The sequence below is a fragment of the Balaenoptera borealis genome (assembly GCF_965194805.1).
Source record: "Balaenoptera borealis genome assembly, chromosome: 11".
NCBI classification, from domain to species: Eukaryota; Metazoa; Chordata; class Mammalia; order Artiodactyla; family Balaenopteridae; genus Balaenoptera; species Balaenoptera borealis.
Window position 1 is genome coordinate 46,137,286 of NC_138868.1, and position 23,080 is coordinate 46,160,365.

At 41.3% G+C, this 23,080-nt stretch overlaps 2 protein-coding genes and 1 pseudogene across 13 annotated transcripts in view; 1 reads left to right on the forward strand and 2 right to left on the reverse strand.

Annotated features, from left to right (window-relative positions):
* The window catches only part of RNF141 (ring finger protein 141), a 58,894-nt gene extending 41,231 nt beyond the window's left edge, over positions 1 to 17,663 (forward strand). For 3 of the 4 annotated variants that reach the window (XM_082341669.1, XM_082341665.1, XM_082341666.1), the window contains exon 6: positions 3,757 to 6,873. In XM_082341669.1, the coding sequence (XP_082197795.1) occupies positions 3,757 to 3,907 (151 nt within the window). In that variant the 3' untranslated portion in view covers positions 3,908 to 6,873. Of the gene's footprint in view, positions 1 to 3,756; positions 6,874 to 16,860 lie in introns of those variants that run through there. The other variant, XM_082341667.1, reaches the window with a different exon arrangement.
* LOC309605602 (large ribosomal subunit protein eL42 pseudogene) overlaps positions 1 to 23,080 on the reverse strand; it is a 621,562-nt pseudogene that overhangs the window by 257,478 nt on the left and 341,004 nt on the right. The gene's annotated exons all lie outside the window — the stretch shown is intronic.
* Positions 14,736 to 23,080, reverse strand: part of AMPD3 (adenosine monophosphate deaminase 3) — a 42,838-nt gene continuing 34,493 nt past the window's right edge. For 6 of the 8 annotated variants that reach the window (XM_082341492.1, XM_082341491.1, XM_082341490.1 and 3 more), the window contains exons 11-15: positions 21,855 to 22,018; positions 20,701 to 20,821; positions 19,410 to 19,583; positions 17,683 to 17,793; positions 14,736 to 16,621 (exon numbers count right to left, since the gene is read on the reverse strand). In XM_082341492.1, the coding sequence (XP_082197618.1) occupies positions 16,445 to 16,621; positions 17,683 to 17,793; positions 19,410 to 19,583; positions 20,701 to 20,821; positions 21,855 to 22,018 (747 nt within the window). In that variant the 3' untranslated portion in view covers positions 14,736 to 16,444. Of the gene's footprint in view, positions 16,622 to 17,681; positions 17,794 to 19,287; positions 19,584 to 20,700; positions 20,822 to 21,854; positions 22,019 to 23,080 lie in introns of those variants that run through there. The other 2 variants (XR_014231405.1, XM_082341493.1) reach the window with 2 other exon arrangements.

A 23,080-nucleotide genomic window follows, 5' to 3' on the forward strand; every position in this document is an offset into this window, starting at 1 on the left:
TTTTCTTGGGTAAATAACTAGAAGTGGAATGGCTAGATCATACGGTAGGTATATGTTTAACTTTTTAAGAAACTGCGCACTGTTTTCAGAAGTGGCTGTGCCATTTTACACTCCCACCAGCAGTGTATGAGAGCTCCACTTGCCACACAACCTTGCCAGTACTTGGTATTTGTCAGTCCTTTTAATTGTAGCCATTCTAATAGATGTGTAGTGGTATCTCACTGTGGTTTTAGTTTGCCTTTCCCTCCTGACTGATGATGCTGTGCATCTTTTCTTATGCTAATTTTCCATCGTATGTATTTCATCTTTGGTGAACTATTCATTCAGATCTTTTGCCCATTTCTTTATTGGGTTGTTTTGTATTAAGTTTTGAGTGTTCTTTATGTATTATGGATACATGTCCTTTATCAGATATATGATTTTCAAATATTTTCTCCCACTCTGTGATTTATCTTTTCATTCTCTTAAGAATGTCTTTCAAAGAGTAGATGTTTTTAATTTTGTTGAAGTCCAATTTCTCAGTTTGTGATTAATGGATAATGATTTTTTACTGTCATATCTAAGAAATCTTTGTGTAACCCAAGGTCACAAAGGTTTTCTTCCATTTTTTCTTCCAAAAGATTTATAGTTTTTAGGTTTTACATTTTGGTCTATGATCTATTTTGAGTTAATTTTTGTATACGCTGTGACATGTGGATCAAAAAAATTTTATTTTATGCTTACATGGCTTTCCAGTTGCTCCAGCACAATTTGTTGAAAAGACTGCCTTTTCTTCACTAAATTGCCTCTTCACCTTTGTTAAAAATCAGTTGTTAAAGCACAGGTGAGTCTATTTCTGGACTCTATTCTGTTCCATTGACCTATTGTCTATTTCACACCAATACCACACTACATAGGTTAGTGTAGCTTTGTAAGTCTTAAAATCAGGGAGTGTTAATCCTCCAACTTTGTTCTTTTTCAAAGTTGTTTTGGCTTTTCTAGATCTTTTGCATTTCAGTGTGAATTTTATAATCAACTTGTCAATTTCTACAAAAACGCTATAAGAATTTTGATTGGGATTGCATTAAATAATTTTGAGAGTGTTAACTTCTAAACAATATTGTCTTCCAACCCATATCACAGTATATTTCTCCATTTATTTAGGTCTTCTTTAATTTCTGTCATCAATATTTGTAGTTTCCAGTGTTGCATATCCTTGACAGATTGATCCCTAAGTATTTTATAATTTTTATGCTACTTTAAATGGTATTTTTAAATTTCAGTTTCTGATTACTGTATTTCTGTGTACTAGCAATAAACAGATTTTGTGTATCAATCTATCCTGCAACCTTACTGATTTATTTATTAGCTCTGATAGCTTTTTTGTAGATTCCATAGGATTTTATCAAGTGTCTGAAAAACACTTTTGAAAGATATTTTTTCTGGATATAGAATTCTAGACTGATAATATTTTTTCTCTCAGTACTTTAATGACGTTGCTTCCCCCTTTCTTGTTTACATCATTTCCTATGAGAAATCTGCTCTCATCCTTATCTTTTTTCCTCTGTAGGTAATGTGCCTTTTTTTCTCTGGCTGCTTTTAAGGTTTTTTCCCTTTATCAGTGATTTTGAGCAATTTGATTGATGTGTGTTAGTTTTCCTCATGTTCCTTGCACTTAGGGTTCATTGAGCTCCTTGGATTTGTAGGTTTATAGTATCATCAGTTTTGGAAATTTTTCAGCCAGTATTTTCTCAAATATTTTTTTCTGTTTTCTTTTGTCCCCTCTCCTTTTGAGACTCCAGTTACTCATGTACTAGACCACTTTAGGTTGTCCCACAGTTCACTGATGCTATTTTCTTTCTTTTTTGAGTCATTTTCTCTGTATTTCATTTTGGATAGTTAATATTGCTATATCTTTTCAAATTCACTAATCTTTTTTTCCTGCAATGTCTAACTTGCCATTAATCCCACCCAGTGTATTTTTTTCTTCAGATATCTTAGTTTTCATCCAGAAGTTTAAATTTTTAATATCTTCCAATCTCTGCTTAATATGTTTGTCTTTCCTCTACTTTTTTAATATATGGAATATAGTTATCATAACCTTTCATTTTCTTGCTGCTAATTCTAATATCTGTTGTGAGTTCTGGATTACTTTTGATGGATTTTTCCTCTTCATTTTCAGTTGTATTTTTATACTTCTTTGTATGACTGGTAGTTCTTAACTGGGTGCCAGACATTGTGATTTTTTTACCTTTTGGGGTACTGGATATTTTTGTATACGTATATTCTTGAGCTTTGTTCTGGAATATAGTTACTTGGAAACAGTTTGATCCTTTTGAGTCTTGCTTTTATGGTTTGTTAGGCAGGACCAGAACGATGTTTAGTTTAGAAGCTAATTATGCCCCACTAATGAGGCAAGACTTCAGAGTACTCTACCCAATGCTCCATGAATTATGAGGTTTTCCACTCTGGCTAGTGGGAACAGGCAATGTCCCAGGCCCTGTGTGAGCTTTGGTTACTGTTCCTTCAAATCCTTTTGGGTGATTCCTCAGCCTCGAGTAGTTTCCTCACATGCACACACTGATCATTACTCTACTGAATATATCTACAGGGACCTTCAGTAGACTCTGGGATTCTCCCTTTGTGTAGTTTTCTCCTTTGCAGTACTCCACCCTATGAACTCTAGCTGCCTTGGCTTCCCGAGGTCCTCGGCTCTGACTTGTCAACTCAGGGAGTCTACCGGGCTCCATCTCAGTCTCCCCTGCTTGCTCTGTAGCCTGGAAACTCTCAAGGGCAGTAAGCTGGGCAATTATAGGGCTCACCTTCTGTTGCTTCCTATCTCTCCAGGGTTATAATCTTTTGTCATCCTATGCTTAGTGTTGAAAACCATTATTTCATGTATTTTGTCCAGTGTTTTAGTTGTTTCAAGTGGGAAGATAAATCTGGTCCCTATTGGCCAGAAACAGAAATTGACTGTTTTAAAATTATGACTTTTATGCACAGAAAAGCACACAATTATCTTGAAAAATACCTCTGAGGAACCAGAAATGAATCTGAATTATATATGCCAGCTCTACTTTCACATTGAGTTTTTGGAGCAGATTTCTAAATTTTTGCACAAAAGCCAAGGAGCAATTGATATAATTTAATTACTTTGGTCTCAGACTTCACTTAGAGATGAAGTGAAAAATATTTTCCCTCTATGACATGTTTCTGGCTCAAATATGTTATTTTTGAAATTTCCAAAATAATGTTTGACAAGACAAAAAAATCCCTTTGGAAAACATAATCTTATTTAAGTGATTATATATAAACTCTTTCCTCCCCCCAAAATTATTCTGCATGTAAAGTTCATTTATTATTTTAAACCTTGAATGCTTCCATTCCATTGTTTATAGCAGCAAAAGATAGGAAAAAACCTAAATGTCCTTCTATGGGAGATAAGTTAAATGAAGTATGGCCTATCCAAACAGTGTATGTTTATTTTGAATAGACAGCTCTAACATGTGCTGATACTTGTAAAGAGAGCAGTGATGTATAGATACACACAAGCTTGGTCATGCCTGGTCTATCTCTAGAAGAATGTATAAGAAACTGGTAACAGTGGTTGCCTCTGGGGATAATAATTAAAGACTGGGATAGGAGGAAGAGATGTATTTTTCACTATATACTTTTATGCTGTTTACTTTTTAAAAAAACAACATGTACATGTATTGTTTCAGATCCATTTTTTAAACAGAAAAATAAAAACTGTTCTTTATTTGACTTCTCTAATAGGAGTGATCGACACAGGAATTGCCCAATTTGCCGCCTACAGATGACTGGAGCAAATGAATCTTGGGTGGTGTCAGATGCACCCACTGAAGATGATATGGCTAACTATATTCTTAACATGGCTGATGAGGCAGGCCAGCCCCATAGGCCATGACCTTGGGGTGAAGTGTTCTGTTGCTAATGTGGCTTACAAACACTTTGGTCATGGCGGAAGAATGTGGGGATGTTGTAGGACAGACACAGAGAAATCAATTTTCCCCACCCTCTTATTTTCGCTATTCTGACAATTTGTCCATTTCTTTTGATAAACTTTCCATGTCTTCCATTTATGGTAAACTAAAATTTGCTACTGTTTTAGACCATATTTTCCTATTGTTTATCTGTTCTAATATATATTAGGACTAATTGCTCTTGAATTCTTTGCTGAGGTAACAGCAACATTTCCAGGGGCTTCTGAAATACTATTATTTTTCAGGGCAAGAGTATTCTGGAATCTACTTAGTTAGGTTTAAAATAAACCTTGAATGTTAAAAAGCTGTAGCCATCTGAGAGAAAATCTTAAATGACTGAAAATGTAGAATACATCAAAGTGCATGTTACTACTTAAATTAGTCTTACTGCTGGAATCTAAGGAGTATGTATGCCCCCTTGTGGTTAACTATTGCTCCTTTTATAGTTTTTACTTGAAATAATCCACAATTATTTCGTAACTTTAAGTGTTTTGGAACTACATGTTTTTCACTTAAAAGTCTTCTCCCCCCCCCCACCCCCGCATGCTGTATAATTTAGATGAGGACTATAAATTTGGGCAGGACTTTGCCTTGTAATGGATTTCTGCTGGAGAATCTTCTTGGCTATTCTGGAAATGCTTTCCCACAGCTGGGAAACTGTTCTAAATAGCTTTTGATAATACGTATGCATCTTGCCGTTTCAGATGGAAATATTTCTTCATCACAGACCCTAAATTTTATGTTCAAATTATGATAAATCATTCAATATTGGTTTATGGTGCTTTTATTTTCTTAATTTGAAGGCATCTTTCTGAGGTCCCAAAGTCTTCAAATTTCTTAGATTAAGAGAGAAGAAAATAGGGCGTAGCCTTTTAACCAAATGTACCTAAAACACCTCTGAAAGTTAGGAGATTAATTTGACTTTCTTACTGTTTCACTGCATTTTATTTGAAATACCCTGAAAGAGTATAATGTTCAGTGGCATTTGAACCATTTTTTAAAAATTTTGCTTATAAAGTAAAATTTTTTATTTTATGCAAACACTAACATTTCAGCATATAATAAACTAGGGCCTGATGTCTTTAAAAAGTATTTTAACATTCCATGTAACTTTTCTGATTTATTATTGGTAAATTGCAAATGTTACTATTTTCTGAAGTACCAAAGTATACAATTTAAGTTGCTGCTTATTGACAGCAGAGTTTTTGGATACTAGGGACTTTAATAGGCATGCAAATTAAGTAATTCATTTTTAGGAAAAATGTCTGACAAAAGGTAGCTTGATTTTACCCCCAAAATACTGATAACTAATTGGTTGACATTCATGATGGGGGCAGCTCAGTACCAAATAGCTAAACACTTGCTATGGATGCTTATGCAAGTAGAGTACTGGGGGCTGTAGCCTATCAACCTGGCAGTGCACCTGATGGCTGTGTGACCTAGAGAAAGCCCCTTCCTCTGGTTTGTAGGTTCTTACTTTAGAAACAGACTTTATCTGTGGTTTTCACACTTTATTTCAGCAATAGAACTTTTTTTTCAAGTAAAAATCTTACTCAGAACCCTTACACACGTGCTACACATGCATGCACACACACGCCCTACCCCACTAAATGTCATTTTATCATTATAAATTTCCTTATATAAACTTTATATACCATAATAACTAAATATTTATGAAGTCAACCAATGAAAACATGTATTAATGCACTGGTGATTACCAGTATATTGGAATTTGATGAGTAATACAGTTGTATGGTGGGACTTGTTTTTAAAATTTTTTTTCAAAAGAATTAAATTCAAGTCAAATTCCAGAACTCTGAATCCCCTCCATGGATTCTTAGTACTCCATGGAACCTATTTTGAAAACCTCGAGACAGAGAATCCTCTGAGGTGTTTTCCAGCTCTAAGATTTTAAATTGTCTTTATGGATTAGATCTTCTGAGTCTCATTCAGATTGCCCAATATAAGAATGTTTCTGAAAATGAACAAAGTGGCTTTACTGATTTTTGGATCTTTCCAGGTATAGCCAATGTTTTTATCCCCCAGAATCCTTCACCTTTCAAGGAATTATTTAACAGTGAGCCCAGTGACTTGATATTGCCCAAACCTTTTATTTTCCAATATGAGCTCCAAGACACTAACTGATCTACTGTGAAATTAAATGTTTTTACTAGCCTTATCAAATAAATGAGCACAGTTTTTTGCTCACTCCATTAAACTGGGTGATACTTCTTTAGATGTGAATGTTAGGTAGGTTCTACTGTAATAGCTAATCGTAGAAGTTATAAATTTGTTTAATGGATGAAATGTATACTTTTTGTATTCTGTACAGCTTGTCTTTTTTAAATATGAAGTACTTAAATGCACTTACTATGATAGGAAATATGTGTGCCTTCTAGGATTTATGAAGTGGTTTCATGAACTCTTAAGAAATTTGTTTTATAAGTTATAAAGTTTCCCTATCTTAACCCAATAACAAAGGGTTTACTCATAATACTGTAGAACTTTAGTTTGAGAAAGTGGATTTGACTATGTACTGAATTTAGAAGTTGAAAATAATAGTATCTGTTTTATTCTTAGGGCAAACTGACATATTGTGCAATAAATAATCTTTAGCAAGTAAATTTTAGCTAATTGAAGAGATTTTTTTTTTCTTATCATGTAGTTTCACATTCTTATATACTGTGTTTATATTCCTTAGAGGACTATTTTGTATTGTGCTCTGGGGGATTGTAATGTTTTTGTGCTATGTTTTAAAACTCATTTCAAATTAGACTCAATTTCCTTATACCTAATATATGTATGGGTAATAAGGCTGCTTGAAAATATATTTTGGTTCAGTGATTTTTATCACTGGAAAGTTGGATTCATTAAAAGGTAGTCCAAAGAATTTTTGCACTTTTCACTGGTTTTTTTCTTCATTAAGTCCAGCTTGCTTTGTCTGTCTAGGAATAAGAAAACTACTTGGAGATTAGGGAAATCAGCTATTCACCCACATTTAAAATGGGCAACACAATGACAATATAATATAAACAGTTAGCAACAGACTTTCATTTGTTTTCATGGTCTTTTGTTACCCTACTGAATAGTAAAAATAATTGATAAAATACCCTATGGTGGTTTTGATGTTTACCTTATAAGATCATTTCTAAGATAAAAGAATGTAATTAGAGAAGCAGGCTAGAATCTTAGTGCTGAGAAGTGGAAAGCCATTTATAAGAAGGAGTAGCAGTTAATAATTAATGTATATTGTCATGGAGAAGTACACATTTTGGTATCAAGGACATAAAAGCCCCCTCAGAGATATATTTTGATAATCTTACAGCTGTTTATAGTCTAACTCTGGCATCCTCTATCTTTCTAATAAGATATTCCTTTAGAGGTTGAAGGTATAAAAATTTTCAAGGAACTATGTGTTCCTTTTATTGCGGTTATACTTTTTTTTTGAGATTTTTTTTTTAATTCTTTTTAATTTTTTTTATTGGAGCAAAATTGCTTTACAACGTTGTGTTAGTTTCTGCTCTACAGTGAAGTGAATCAGCAATATTTAAACCTATATCCTCTCCCTCTTGGACCTCCCTCCCCACTTTGCCCTCGCCCCGCCCCCCCCATTCCCCCGCCCCCCGCTCCCTCCCCTGGGTCTAGGTCATCACAGAGCACCAAGCTGAGCTCCCTGTGCTATACAGCAGGTTCCCACTATCTATTTTACACACAGTGGTGTACTTATATCAAACCTAATCTCCCTATTCGTCCCACCCTCCCTGTCCCCACTGTGTCCACAGGTATGTTTTCTACATCTATATCTCTATTCCTGTCCTGCAAATAAGTTCATCTGTACCATTTTTCTAGATTCCACATATATGCGTTAATATACGATATTTTTCTCCTTTTAGCTTACTTCACTCTGTATGACAGACTCTAGGTCCATCCACATCTCTACAAATGACCCAGTTTCATTTCTTTTTATGACTAATATTCCATTGTATATATGTACCACATCTTCTTTATCCATTCATCTATCGTTGGACATTCAGGTTGTTTCCATGTCCTGGCTGTTGTAAAGAGTGCTGCAATGAACATTGGGATACATGTGTCCTTTTGAACTATGGTTTTCTCAGGGTATATGCCCAGGAGTGGGATTGCTGGGTCATATGGTAGTTCTATTTTTAGTTTTTTAAGGAACCTCCATACCGTTCTCCATAGTGGCTGTATCAATTTACATTCCCACCAACAGTGCAAATGGGTTCCCTTTTCTCTACACCCTCTCCAGCATTTATTGTTTGTAGATTTTTTGATGATGGCCATTCTGACTGGTGTGAGGTGATACCTCCTTATAGTTTTGATTTGCATTTCTCCAATAATTAGTGACGTTGAGCATCTTTTCATGTGCCTCTTGGCCATCTGTATGTCTTCTTTGGTGAAATGTCTATTTAGGTCTTCTGCCCATTTTTTAATTGGGTTGTTTGTTTTTTGATATTGAGCTCCATGAGCTGTTTGTATATTTTGGAGATTAATCCTTTGTCCATTGCTTCATTGGCAAATATTTTCTCCCATTCTGAGGGTTGTCTTTTTGTCTTATTTATGGTTTCCTTTGCTGTGCAAAAGCTTTTAAGTTTCACTAGGTCCCATTTGTTTATTTTTGTTTTTATTTTCATTACTACTCTAGGAGGTGGGTCAAAAAAGATCTTGCTGTGGTTTATGTCAAAGAGTGATTTTCCTGTTTTCCTCTAAGAGTTTTATAGTGTCCAGTCTTACATTTAGGTCTTTAATCCATTTTGAGTTTATTTTTGGCTATGGTGTTAGGGAGTGTTCTAATTTCATTCTTTTACATGTAGCTGTCCAGTTTTCCCAGCACCACTTATTGAAGAGGCTGTCTTTTCTCCATTGTATGTTCTTGCCTCCTTTGTCATAGATTAGGTGACCATTATGTGCATGGGTTTATCTCTGGGCTTTCTATCCTGAACCATTGATCTATATTTCTGTTTTTGCCAGTACCACACTGCCTTCATTACTGTAGCGTTGTAGCATAGTTTGAAGTCAGGTACCTGATTCATCCAGCTCTGTTTTTCTTTCGGAAGGGTGCTTTGGCTATTCAGGGTCTTTTGTGTTTCCACACAAATTGTAAAATTTTTTGTTCTAATTCTGTGAAGAATGCCATTGGTAGTTTGATAGGAATTGCATCAAATCTGTAGATTGCTTTGGTAGTATAGTCATTTTCACAATATTGATTCTTCCAATCCAAGAACATGGTATATTTCTCCATCTATTTATGTCATCTTTGATTTCTTTCATCAGTGTTTTATAGTTTTCTGAGTACAAGTCTTTCGCCTCCTTAGGCAGCTTTATTCCTAGGTATTTTATTCTTTTTGTTGCAGTGGTAAACAGGATTGTTTCCTTGATTTCTCTTTCTGATTTTTCGTTGTTACTGTTTAGGAATGGCAGAGATTTCTGTGCATTAATTTTGTATCCTGCAACCTTACCAAATTCAGTGATTAGTTCAAGTAGTTTTCTGGTGGCATCTTTAGCATTTTCTATGTATAGTATCATGTCATCTGCAAACAGTGACAGTTTTACTTCTTCTTTTCCAATTTGTATTCCTTTTATTTCCTTTTCTTCTCTGATTGCCATGGCTAGCCATGGCTAGGACTTCCAAAACTATGTTGAATAAGAGTGGCAAGAGTGGACATCCTTGTCTTATTCCTGATCTTAGTGGAAATGCTTTGTTTTTCACCATTGAGTATGATGCTTGCTGTGGGTTTGTCATATATGACCTTTATTATGTTGAGGTAGGTTCCCTCTATGCCCATTTTCTGGAGAGTTTTTATCATAAATGTGTGTTGAATTTTGTCAAAAGCTTTTTCTGCACCTATTGAGATGATCATATGGTTTTTATTACTTAATTTGTTAATGTGGTGTATCACATTGATTGATTTGCATATATTGAAGAATCCTTGCATCCCTGGAATGAATCCCAGTTGATCAGGGTGTATGATCCTTTTAATGTGTTGTTGGATTCTGTTTCCTAGTATTTTGTTGAAGATTTTTGCACCTATGTTCATCAGTGATATTGGTCTGTAATTTTCTTTTTTTGTTGTATCTTTGTCTGGTTTTGGTATCAGGGTGATGGTGGCTTCATAGAACGAATTTGGGAATGTTCCTCCCCCTGCAATTTTTTGGAAGAGTTTGAGAAGGGTTGGTGTTAGCTCTTCTCTAAATGTTTGGTAGAATTCGCCTGTGAAGCCATCTGATCCTAGACTTTTGTTTGTTGGAAGATTTTTAATTACAGTTTCAATTTCATTACTTGTGATAGGTCTGTTTATATTTTCTAATTCTTCCTGGTTCAGTCTTGGAAAATTGTACCTTTCCATGAATTTGTCCATTTCTTTGAGGTTGTCCATTTTATTGGCACATAGTTGTTTGTAGTAGTCTCTTATAATCCTTTGTATTTCTGTGGTGTCAGTTGTGGTTTCTCCTTTTTCATTTCTGATTTTACTGATTTGCATCCTCTCTTTTTCTTGATGAGTCTGGCTAAAGGTTTATCAGTTTTGTTTATCTTCTCAAAGAAACAACTTTTAGTTTTATTGGTCTTTGCTATTGTTTTATTTCTATTTCATTTATTTCTGCTCTGATCTTTATGATTTCTATACTTCTACTGACTTTGGGTTTTCTTTGTTCTTCTTTCTCTAGTTGTTTTAAGTGTAGGGTTAGATTGTTTGAGATTTTTCTTGTTTCTTGAGGTGAGATTGAATTGCTATAAACTTCCCTCTTAGAACTGCTTTTGCTGCATCCCATAGGTTTTGGGTCCTAGTGTTTTCATTGTCATCTGTTTCTATGTAGTTTTTAATTTCTTCTTTGATTTCTTCAGTGATCTCTTCGTTATTTAGTAGTGCACTGTTTAGCATCCATGTATTTGTGTTTTTTACCGTTTTTTTCCTGTAATTGATTTCCAATCTCATTGCACTGTGGTCAGAAAAGATGCTGGATACGATTTCAATTTTCTTAAATTTTCCGAGGCTTGATTTGTGGCCCAAGATGTGGTCTACCCTGGAGAATGCTCCATGTGCACTTGAGTAGAAAGTGTATTCTGCCACTTGCAGGTGGAATATCCTATGAATATCAATTAAATCTATCTGGTCTATTGTGTCATTTAAAGCTTGTGTTTCCTTATTTATTTTCTGTTTGGACAATCTGTCCATTGGTATAAGTGGGGTGTTAAAGTCCCCTACTGTTATTGTGTTACTGTCGATTTCCCCTTTTATGGTTGTTTTAGCATTTGCCTTATGTATTGAGGTACTCCTGTGTTGGGTGCATAAATATTTATAATTGTTATATTTTTTTCTTGGATTGATCCCTTGATCATTATGTAGTGTCCTTATCTCTTGTAACAGTCTTTATTTTAAAGTCTATTTTACCTGATACAAGTATTGCTACTCCAGCTTTCTTTTGATTTCCACTTGCATGGAATACCTTTTTCCATCCCTTCACTTTCAGTCTGTGTGTATCCCTAGGTCTGAAGTGGGTCTCTTGTAGACAGCATATATATGGGTCTTGTTTTTGTATCCATTCAGCCAGTCTGTCTTTTGGTTGGGGCATTTAATCCATTTGCATTCAAGGTTATTATCGAGATGTATATTCCTATTACCATTTTAATTGTTTTGGGTTTGTTTTTGTGGGTTTTTTTCTTCTCTTGTGTTTCCCGCCAGGAGAAGTTCCTTTAGCATTTGTTGTAAAGCTGGTTTGGTGATGCTGAATTCTCTTTAGCTTTTGCTTGTCTGAAAAAGCTTTTGATTTCTCCATCGAATCTGAATGAGATCCTTGCTGGGTAGATTAATCTTGGTTGTAGGTGTTTCTCTTTCACCACTTTAAGTATATCCTTCCACTCCCTTTTGGCCTGCAGTGTTTCTGCTGAAAAAACAGCTGATAACCTTATGGGGATTCCTTTGTATGTTATTTTTTGTTTTTCCCTTGCTGCTCTTAATATTTTTTTCATGAATTTAATTTTTTTTCAAATTTTTTATTTCATGAATTTAATTTTTGAAAGTTTGATTAATATGTGTCTTGGTGTGTTTCTCCTAGGGTTTATCCTGTATGGGACTCTCTGCACTTCCTGGACTTGGATGACTATTTCCTTTCCCATGTTAGGGAAGTTTTCCACTATAATCTCTTCAAATATTTTCTCAGACCCTTCTTTTTCTCTTCTTCTGGGACCCCTATACTTCGAATGTTTGTGCATTTAGTGTTGTCCGAGAGGTCTCTGAGATTGCCTTCAATTCTTTTCATTCTTTTTTCTTTATTCTGCTCCTTGGCAGTTATTTCCACCATTCTGTCTTCCAGCTCACTTATTCGTTCTTCTCCCTCAGTTATTCTGTTATTGATTCCTTCTAGTCTATTTTTCATTTCAGTTATTTTGTTGTTCATCTCTGTTCATTTGTTCTTTGGTTCTTATAGATCTTTGTTAAACATTTCTTATATTTTCTCAATCCATGCCTCCATTTTGTTTCTGAGATTCTGGATCATCTTTACTATCATATCTCTGAATTCTTTTTCAGGTAGATTGCCTATTTCCTCTTCATTTATTTGGTCTTGTAGGTTTTCACCTTGCTCCTTCATCTGTAATATATTTTTTTGTTGTCTCATTTTCTTTCTTTTTTTTTTTTGGATGGCTGGGATTGTGTTCCTGTTTTACTGGTTGTTTCGCCTGTGGCTTCCAGCACTGGAGTTTGTAGGCTGTTGGGTAGAGCTGGGTCTTGGTGCCGAAATGAGGACCTCACTCCGATGAATATTCCCTGGGGTCTGGGAATATTCTGTCAGTCCAGTGGTTTGGACTTGGAGCTCCCACCACAGGAGCTCTGGCCCAGCCCCTGGCTCATGAACCAAGACACTAGCTGCATGGGGCAGCAAAAAAAAGGAGCAGAACAATAACAAAGTGTAAAAAGTAAAATTAGATTAGAAAACTGACAGACATGTTAGAAAGAATAAAAAATAAAAATATAGATGAAACAACACCCGGATGGTAAAACAAAACCACGATAGTAAAAAAAAAAAGAGGAGAAAAAAAAAAGCTTGAAAAGGCCTTGGCTATGGGGGGGCGGGGCTTAGGCAGGGGTGGTGTTTAGGTGGTAGGCAGGGCCTATGCTTAGGACCCACAGGACAGGAAGAGGCCCTGGGGGTGGGGGAATGGAGGGGGGCTTAGGCTCAATGCAGCAGGAGGGGCCCCAGCCCTGGAGGGTGGAGGAACAGGTCCAGGACCCCAGCAGGCTCACTGGGCCTGAGTGGGTGGGGGAAACACTAGGCACATCCTCCCAGTCCTCCGATCCCACAGGGCCCCTCCCCATTGGCCTCTCTCCTCCTCCCCCCTCCTTCCCTCCTATGCCCCAGGACCCACAAGGCTGGAGGGGGCCCTGGTGAATGGAGGACCAGGCCTGGGAGCCCAGCAGGCTTCTCAGGCCCCAAGTGGGTCAGGGGGAAATGCCCACCATGCCTCCCCTGATCCTCCCATCCCAGAGGGCCCCTCCCGCCCACGTCTCCTCATCTCCCCGCCTCCCTCCTATGCCCCTAGGACCGATGCAGCCCAGAAGAGTCCTTGGAGGGCGGGGGACCCGGCCTGGGAGCCCAGCAGGCTTCCTGGGTCCCAGTTGGTCAGGGGAGACACTAGGCATGCTCCCCCTTGATCCTCCAAGCCCCGAGGGTCCCTCCAGGCGTGGAAATCCCTCCCCTCTCCCAACTACCCCTCAGGTGCATTGGTCCTGTCCAGCCTCCGCTTCTCCTTCCCCCTCACTGCCCCCTCGTCCTACCCGGTCGCTCAGGGGTTCTTCCCGTCTCCTTAGGCGTCGAGGTCCCCTACCAGTGTCCGGCGGGCACCCTAGTTGTGGGGAGACATGAGCTCCGCGTCCTCCCCTGCCACCATCTTGACTCCACCCCCTCTATACTTGTTCTTTATAACAGTCGTAGTTCAGGTAGAGAATACCTAGGTATATTACCAACATATCACCTTCAGTTGTATCTGCAAACCCAGAGAAAGGTCAATATTGTTTCACCAACACAGCACCCAAACAAGTAAAGAGAAAGCCACAGGGATGTGCTTTCAACTCAGCTTTATCCAAGGTAAGAGCAAGTAAAGGCCCAGGACAGGCCTTGGTAAATACCAGCCCAGGAGCTTGATTGGTTTTTATGAGGCAAAGAACAATAATATTGATCATTTCAACAATGCAGTTTGAAGTAACATATAACGTGAACTTGACCCTTTTAGAGTAAGCAAGGGATAACATGCCTCAAAAACCATTCTTTTAGAAATGTGGGCTAGTATACAATTGGTTTTGAGTCCAACTGTGATCACAAAAGAAAGTAGAGATCCACCCAAAAAGGCCAATTAGGTACAATGATGTAATAACAGTGCACAGTGCTATAGAAAAAGGTATCCGAAAAGTTTGCAGGACAGGTAAAATCCAACAGGTGTTGGCTGAACAGACTGAAGTTATATCCAAGGAAAAGGAAATGACCATGTGAGACTTTGGCATGAACTGTTACAGCAGAAGTTAGAGAAAAAAAGCAAAGTTTTACCTTCTGGGTTTTGCTTTGTAAAGCTTACTTTGCAAGCTTCAGTTCAAAATTTCTGAGTTTTCCTAGTGAATGTCATCCATATCTGAACCTTAGTAAAAAGATAAATTAGTAGTTATTATTGATAGCTTTTCATGATGCCCATCTTTCTTAAAAACTTAAAGATATGCCTTAAATAGTTTAAAACTATTGAGCCACAGTCCTAACAGACTTTATTTAATAATAAAAACAAATACTTGATACAGATAAAATGACAATGAAAAACTGTACAATACTTGCTATGTTAGGGCAAAAGTATACAAATGACTTTTCAAAAAATAGTGAATGCCTAACACAAATACTCGGTTTTCATTCAATTTCATGATTAGCTGTAAGATAGCACATGTCTGCCTAGTAAAAAGACTACATTTATTGTTCTGTACTAAGTTGACCAGTGGAGGTGATAAGCATTATAAAGTAACAGGACAAGACAATCTAAAGTCAGGTAAGCATTTTCACAGGCAAAAATAGGGTTCTTCTAACTGTAATAATTCAGAAGGGCTTCCTGTAGTCTGCATTTGCCCACAGAGATAGACAGGAAAGTCCTTGAGCAGCTTGGTGAGTACCAGAAGCACACATCCTAAAAAGTTGCCAAAAGAGGAAATTCATTCATTTATTTAATATACATTTATTGAGCACCTACTATGTACCAGGCACTAGTAACACAGATGAAGAATACATTGGTAAAGCTTAAATTCAGACTAGTCTTTAAAAATGCTTTCTACCTGGCCCCAGGGACCACTTACATCTTCTGAAGAAGTCTGCATATTAGGTAAAGGTGAGATTTCACCTTGGGGGAAAAAAAAAATGCACCAGGTTACAGTGACAAAAAAAATCTAAATTTGTGAGGTCTGATGGAATAGTGGGGAAAGGACTGGATTAGGATTAGGGAAACCTAGTTCTAGTCCTATTACTTATTAGAGCTGTGTGACCTTAAGCAAACTTTACTTCTGTGGCCCTAACTCTTCATAAGTAAAATGATAATTGGGCTACAATCATAGAATATTAAAGCCAAAAGGAACAGAGGTCATCTAGTCCTGTGCTTTTCAAAGTCCTTAGTTCAAATGTAAATACACAGATGTCCCAATGTAAAACTGATGAAAGCAGAGTCACCTTGAAGAAGTAAAAGCAGCACCCCAGAACCTCACTCCCCCCTGCCCACCCCTGCCTTGAAGTGGTCCAGGAGGAGAACTCACAGAACACCACTTGAAAACCACTCATCTAGTACAAACTCTCACCTTTCAGATGAGGAAACCAAGACCCAAAATAGGAGTGATGGTTGTGATGTGAATATTTGGTTTCCTAAATAGAAAGGGAGGAAGGCTAAATAAAAGTTTTTAAAACTCATTAAAAAAAAAAAAAAAACAACGCAACAAAGGAAGTTTTCTAATTCTCTCAAAGTAGCTCCTTTATGAAAGGGAGCTTTGAAATAGATTTTAAGGCAGCCAGCCCATCAGAGGCTGAAATAAACAAATACCAACTAGTCTGCAGGGCCTACAGAGAGGACCGTGGCAGAAAACCACACAGCCCTCATATATGCACAGTGGGCATTGGACCATGTAAGATCCTGGCCCCAACAATGCAAGCATTAGCACTTTCAAGAGAAACATTTGGAAAATTAGGAATGAGTACAGACAAGTGTCCAGCTCCCAGATCCCCAAGGAGGATTCACCATCTATTACTCAAAACTATTAACAGAAGTGGGCATGTTAGACCTTAAAGTGAACAGTGCAACCAAAAATCACTAGTTTGAAAGTTCTTCACAGGTATCCTCTCCTTGGAGGATAGTTTGGTATCTTGAACACTGTTAATCACAGCAGATTTGAAATTAAACCAGAAAGTTAAAATGCATGTCCAGTACTCGACTACTTGGTCAGGGCTGTGATCTCTTCTGATTTCATGGCGTCAGACAGGAAGCTGAGCTCATTGCATAAGGTCTCATATCGGAACGCCATCCGGATCTGAGCAACATTTGTCTTTCGAATATCATTTCCTTCAGGTCCCTCTTTATAATAATTTTGTCCCAGAAATTTTTGCTTTTCCTGTGGACCAAGAGAAATACAAATGAAACAATATACCTTAGAATCACTTTCTATATCCACATGGCAGCTCTGACATTAACCACACCAAATCAGGCTAGTCCTCCAAAGCAGGTCCTCCATCAAGACATCTTTCCCCACAGAGCTCTTACAAAATTCCTCCTGGCCTCCCTCTCCTCGAGGTTGTCACCCTGACAACCACATTCATTCCCTTCATTTCCAACTGTGCTTTCCTTGATCAGAAAGGCAAGAACTACAAGAGCTGCTGGCAATGAAGAAAGCAAGGTGAAGGCGTGAAGACTCTAGCAAGGCTCTCCCGAGAGCTGACAAGAGCACACAGGTGTGTCTGGGGACAGCCAGTCCAAGGAATCAAGTCCCCACAAAATGAATCTTGAGCCTTAACTCTTGTCTGCATCAGCATCCAACAAGAGCAGCAAGATGCAGCCCTCTCCCTGTACCAGTGACACCACCCAGCGGAGGTACCCAGGGACCTAAGACACCATCTAGAGCAATGGTTCTCAACCCTGGCTCCATGTCAGAATCACCTAGGGAGCTATAAAAAAATTTTTTTTAATTACTGATGTCTGGGTCCCATCCCTAGAGTTTTCTATTCAATCTAGGTACTATTCATCTATTCAAGAAGTATTGAGTGCCCACTATGTGCCAGGGTCTATTCTAGGCCCCAGGGATATAATGCTGAATTTACATTCTAGAAGGCAAGACAGAAAAACACATGACTACATATGGCAATGTCATATAGTAATGTTATGATGGAGAATGAGGACAAGTGAGTGGCTATTGTAGAGTGGGTAATCAGGGGAGGCCTCTCTGAGGAGGTGACATTTGAGCAGAGGTCTGAAAAAGGTGACAGAGCAGCCATGAAAATTCAGGAGTCTCCACAGCGTTCTCCCCTAGAATATGAGTTTTCAGTGTGACAGAGACCCTGCTTGTTCTGTTCATCCCCAGTCCCAGGGCCAAGAAAGTGCCTGGCACACAGCAGGCATCCGATGTACATGTGTGTTGAAAGGACAGGAGGGACGGGGTGGTGCCGTCACACGGCGTACCTGATGCGAGAGGCCGCTCTGCAGCACGCTGTTCCTGGCGATCTCACACAGGTCACACGTGCTCAGCTTCCACACTTGAGCCGCAATTGCGTATTCTTCCATAAGTGCTTCCTAGATTCCCCCCAAAGTAAATGGTTAGATGGGAGACTATCCATTTCAATGCTTCACATATTTCCCAAGCTAGAAACATCAGACTGACATTGCAGATTTCATTTTTCTTTAAGGACTGGCACCTGAATAATCAAACAACATCCCCCCCACCCTTAAATTACAAACTCCGGAGATCTTTTTTGTGTGAAAGCTCAGGTTACCAAAGACAGATATATCAAAGAACACCTACAGATTTATCTGTTGACCAACACATGTTCCAAGCCCTGTGCCCATGACTGGGGATGCCAGCCTGCTCTCCTGTGCCTGTCTCCCTGTTGTGCACACTTTTAGTACCCACTCTATAGTCTTGCTTTGTATTTAACACATTTTCTTAAAATTGTCCAAAATAAAAGTTAATCTGAGTAAAGAACAGAGATGGAACATTAAATAGGAATGAGAAGTGATCAAGGATCAGTAGTGAGATAGTATTAGCCCAGAAGCATTTGGGTTTGAGCTGTGCTTACGCTTTGTCCTCTGGGATGTGAAATGTCTGACATTTATCACAAGCCCTTCCATCACCTCTTTGCCACATCATTGCCTCTGTATTGTAGAGCAGTGGTTCTGAAAACATGGTCCCAGCATTACTGAGGGTCCCCAAGGCCTCTGGAAGGTCCTCCCTTTTCCAACTATGCATTTTGTGAGGCAAGATTTTCTTCATACACTTTGATAAAAGTAATTTATCACAGCAGATTGACTGCAGAAGCAGAGATGAGAATCCAGCTGTCCTCTATTAAACTAGACATTAAAGAGATTTTCAAAATGCCATTCTCGCCATTCTCAGTATTTTGTTATTGTAGTTTGCAGAAATATGGTTATTTTTCATAAAAGTTGCTAATTTTGTTAACATTTAATGATTTATTAGTGTTATTTTACATGAGTTAGTATTTTTCAATTTCACACAGTTAAGTATCACTAGATACAAGGCATGTCAACCACAGCTCTCTGAGGGCCTCAGTTCTTCAGAATATAAAGGGGTCCTGAGACCAGAAGCTTGGAGCTTGGAGCCTGTCCTAGAAGACCCAGGCACCTCTATTTTTACTAATCCGTGGCTGGTCTTATCAGTACCACCCAAACATGCTGGTACACCAGTGACTGGTCCCCATGCATGGCATCGCCTTTCCCTTCCTCTTCAGTTTCCCAGAGATCCACAGTGTGCTAGTAATAATAGTGGTAACAAAAACGGTAGCTAACATCTTTAATACATGCTGTACGCAGACACTATATTAGACACTGATTCATTATCTTAATGAATCCTTACAATAAGGTAGAGGTGGACATAGGGACAATTTTATCCCTATTTTACACATGAAGAGGGATAAAATACAGAGAGGTCAAGTAAGTAGCTCTACCAACATCACAGAACTAGTGAATATCAAAGACGGAAAATGAAAGGCAAAGAAAAATCCTCAAAGATTCAAGAAGCCCAAGGGCTCCTGGAAGGAGCACTTCCCTCACCAGAAAGTCACCTCTTGTCTTCGGTGGGCCACCAATGCCACCCCGAAGGCAGAGCTGAGCCGTGTGCTCAGGTGCCGGCAGTGGGAGGACCTACAGTCCTCATCTTCCCCTAAAGTCCTCACCTTCGTGTAGTGGAACTGCATGGGGTCATCGGTGGAGAGAGAAATATGTAGTCCCTTATGCAGGAATTCCCTCAGAGGGTTTTTGGAATATTCGAGGAACAGACTGTTGTTGCTAAGAGGAGACATGGCAATGGGGATCTGAGCAAGGTAGTAGAGATACTGCAACACCGGACTCTGCAAAAGAACCACCAAACTCAGGAAACGAGCCAGCGAGGGGAGGGAGGGATGGGGGAAGCATTCACCAGGGGAAACCAGGGGTCGGGGCAGTGTCTGTGGGAGCCCCCAGTCACCCCGAGCTCCACAACGCCAGGACCCCCAGGCCCACCCTCCATGTTTACCTCACTACTGCATCAGGGCCCATCCCTCCCTGGGACTGCTCTCCTGCCCACTAAGCGCTCCCTCTTGGCTCCAGACTGGAGGCACAGCTCACTGCAGGAAGGGCACCTGCAAGGCCCCGGGCTGACCCCAAGCTACGTCCTCAGCTGCCCTCCCCCAGGAGCTGACCCCAATAGGTCAGTCCTGGAGATGCCCCACTTCTGTTGCTTTGCGCTCTGACCACAAACATTCAGGTTGAGACTGTAAACACTGCAGCTCCTCGGAGGTGGGAAGGGGCGGACCTGACCAGGCTAGAGTGGTTCTCTGATGTAGCACCCGCCCCACACAGAAACGTGAAACACGGTTCGACCCCCCCAGGACCAGGGAAGGAGAGGAGTTTGAACAAATATCCTTCCTATGGAAGTGAGTCAAAATGCGGAGAAGACAATGCATAGAGTCCATGGTAGCATGATTTACACGAGCAGAAAGCGGGGTGGATTCTGTGCAACAGCTGGAGCCTGGCTGAGTCAGCCACAGCCCAACCGAGTGGCGGCTGTCCTTTCAGCAGCCTTTAGAACGAGCGGCGCAGAAAAACGCTTGTGATGAAAAGTTAAGGGACTCTGTGTTCTTTATGATAATAAGCATATTAGAGATATGTTCTGGAAAAAGATGGGAATTGGAAATACTAAAAAGCTAATAATGCTGTTTCTATTAAAGTGATAGCAATAAGGATATTTTTCCATTTCTCCATTTTTTTGAAAATCTAAATTGTGATGTATTTGGCTATATTTTTTCATAACTAAATATGAAGCCAAGAGACTACAGACGGCACAGCCCAGAAAAAGGCCCGGCCTTCCTGCATCGCTGGCCAGAGCCTCCCAGGGCGCCGGCAGGAGCCCAGGTGGTCCCACTCCTCCCCAGGCAGCCCCGGGCGGACTGTCACTGCAGGGCAGCCATCTGTCAGGGGCCCGGTTACCTTCTTGAGGAGCAGCCCATGGGAAATGTTGTCGGCAGTCAGGAAAGCAGATACCAGGTGAGTGATGGAGCCAGCCTCCCCGCAGTGAGGCCGGAACAGGAACGTGCTCAGGCCCCGTTCCCTGCAGACGTGAGGCTTGTGGTGAGAAAGAACCCCTGGTCCACCTGCCCCGGGCCCCATGGGCCTGCACTGCTAGCTCAGGGCCCACTCCAGGGGAGACAGTCCCCCATGGCAGGGTCTGCACGGCTGAGGCAGGGCACCCTGGAAACCTCTCCCCAGGTGCTGAGGCCCAGGCCCAGAGCTCCTCAGAACCAAGAGACATCATCTCCGGGAACAGAGGGGGCCTAGCCCTCCATCCTCTCCTCCCCTTCCCCAGGGCCTGGTAGCCCAGATTCATAGACCTTCAGAGCAGGAAAGCCCATGAGAAACTGGAGTCCAGCCTCTTTGTTATAAAAAGGGGGTAAACCCAGACGGCGTCAGATGTCAGAAGCCACTGAGCAGGGCAACAGCCGAGCTAGAACTAGAGCCCCTGCCTCGGAGAGCTCAGCCCAGGACCCCAACCCTGGCTGTCTCCTTTCAATCATGGTCCCACTCAAAACTTCCACACCCACAAACTAGCGCTGGCTGAGGCTGAGCTCTGAGGCCCCGTGGCCCAGCAGGGGTGGGAGGACGCTAGACGTGTGGGCAGGGACCGGCTCAGTGTCCTGCCTTGTGGGCCTCACCTCCGTGTGTGCGCTGTGGGGAGCCTGGGCGTGAGACCACCGGATGGAAGCTCCGTGAGCGCGTGGATGCAATCTGTTTTGTTCCCTATTATGTGTCCCGTGCCCAGGACGGTGCCTTCACATGGCAGGTACTGTGATTCGCTGAATGGATAGACGCACGTGTGAACACCATTGGTGTGGAGGTTAGTGAACGTGTGTCAGCAGGTCCTGTGTCTCTATCATATCAGGGACAGACATGCACACGTGTAGGTGTTGGTGAGTGTGTGTATGGACGTGTGTCCAGGCATGGGGTCTGGCTGCCTTGTATGTGTGATCGTGTCTGTTGCAGCAGGCATGCCGGCATGTGTGTGTAGCCCTGTGGGTACGTGCCCTGTGAGGCGAGCTCAGGAGCACCCCCTGGTTTGAGGTGTGCACAGGGGCCAGTTCACCCACCTGCGGAGGTTGTTGAGCACCATGATGTTGGCATACATGTAGTACAGGTAGTAGCTGTAGGGCGGGTTCTGCTCGCTGGTCCAGATGTCCGGGCTGGGGCTCTTGTCTGAGAACATGTGATCACTGTGCTTGGACTCATCATCCACGCTGTCAAACCCCGTCACCTGGACAGGAGGAGGGGTCCTGCATCAAGCCAGGCCAGACGAGCTGCCAAAGGCCTTGGTATATGTGCAGCTGAAGTGAGCCTGCTAAAGGCGTTGGAGCCCAGGCCTCTCAGGTGTGAAACCTCAGCTGGGGACTCCATGGCCTGCCTGAGCCACATTCTTCCCAGGGATAGGGAGTGGGCGCAGTGCCCCAGTCTGTCCCTCCGGGGCTTCCAGAGGTACCCCGGAAGTCAGTCTGGAGAGCGCCAAGCCCCTGTGTGGTGGCAACAGTGAAGGGAAACTCAGGCCAGGCCAGGTGAACGGTGAGGCAGCTATACTCACCTCCCATCCTTCGGCTGTGCCATCAGCATCAGTGACAACAGCTGTGAGGGGGAAGGGACCACCATTAATCCCGTCAGGGGGATTAATACCCTGTGAGGGAGGGCTTGGCTCACAGCAAAGCAGGGCCAGTTAAGGAGCTTTCCCACGTGAGACGACCAGCTCTGAGCCTAAATGGGCTCAGGGTCTGCACCGTTTGGGGCTGTAGGTGGAGGATGCCCTAGAGTGGCCACGATGTCCCAGGTGTGGCCAGCTGGGAAGCCTCTCAAACAGGCCAAGGCGTGCGCCATCCAAGAGGGCCCCTTGGCAGGCTGAGCCATGGCTCTTGGGGACTGCCCCCCGAGCAGGGTCAGAGCAGCTCAGGAGATGCCCATCCTCCCACTGCACTTACACCTCAGCTGGGGCCCACACTACGCCTCCAGGGCCCCACCCAAGTCACAGGCTTCCCGTCACCTGCTCCCAGAGGTCAGGCCCTGACGGAGGATGTACCTGCGAGGACCCAGCTCTCAGCCAGCATGCAGGGCAGTTTTGCTCCTGTCACTCAGCCACAGCTGTGCTTTGGGAAGGGGCCCCTGAAGGACCGGCTGAGTCTGCCTGTTCCGAAATGGCAGTAGGGGCCCAGAGGAGCAAGGGACCACCAGGGTCTTGGCAGAATCTTCCCTGTCACAGTCATTACGTGTCAAAGGAAATGACAGGGTCCCACTGCAGCTCTCAGCACGGCCTGGACAGGTCTGGGTGCCGGGG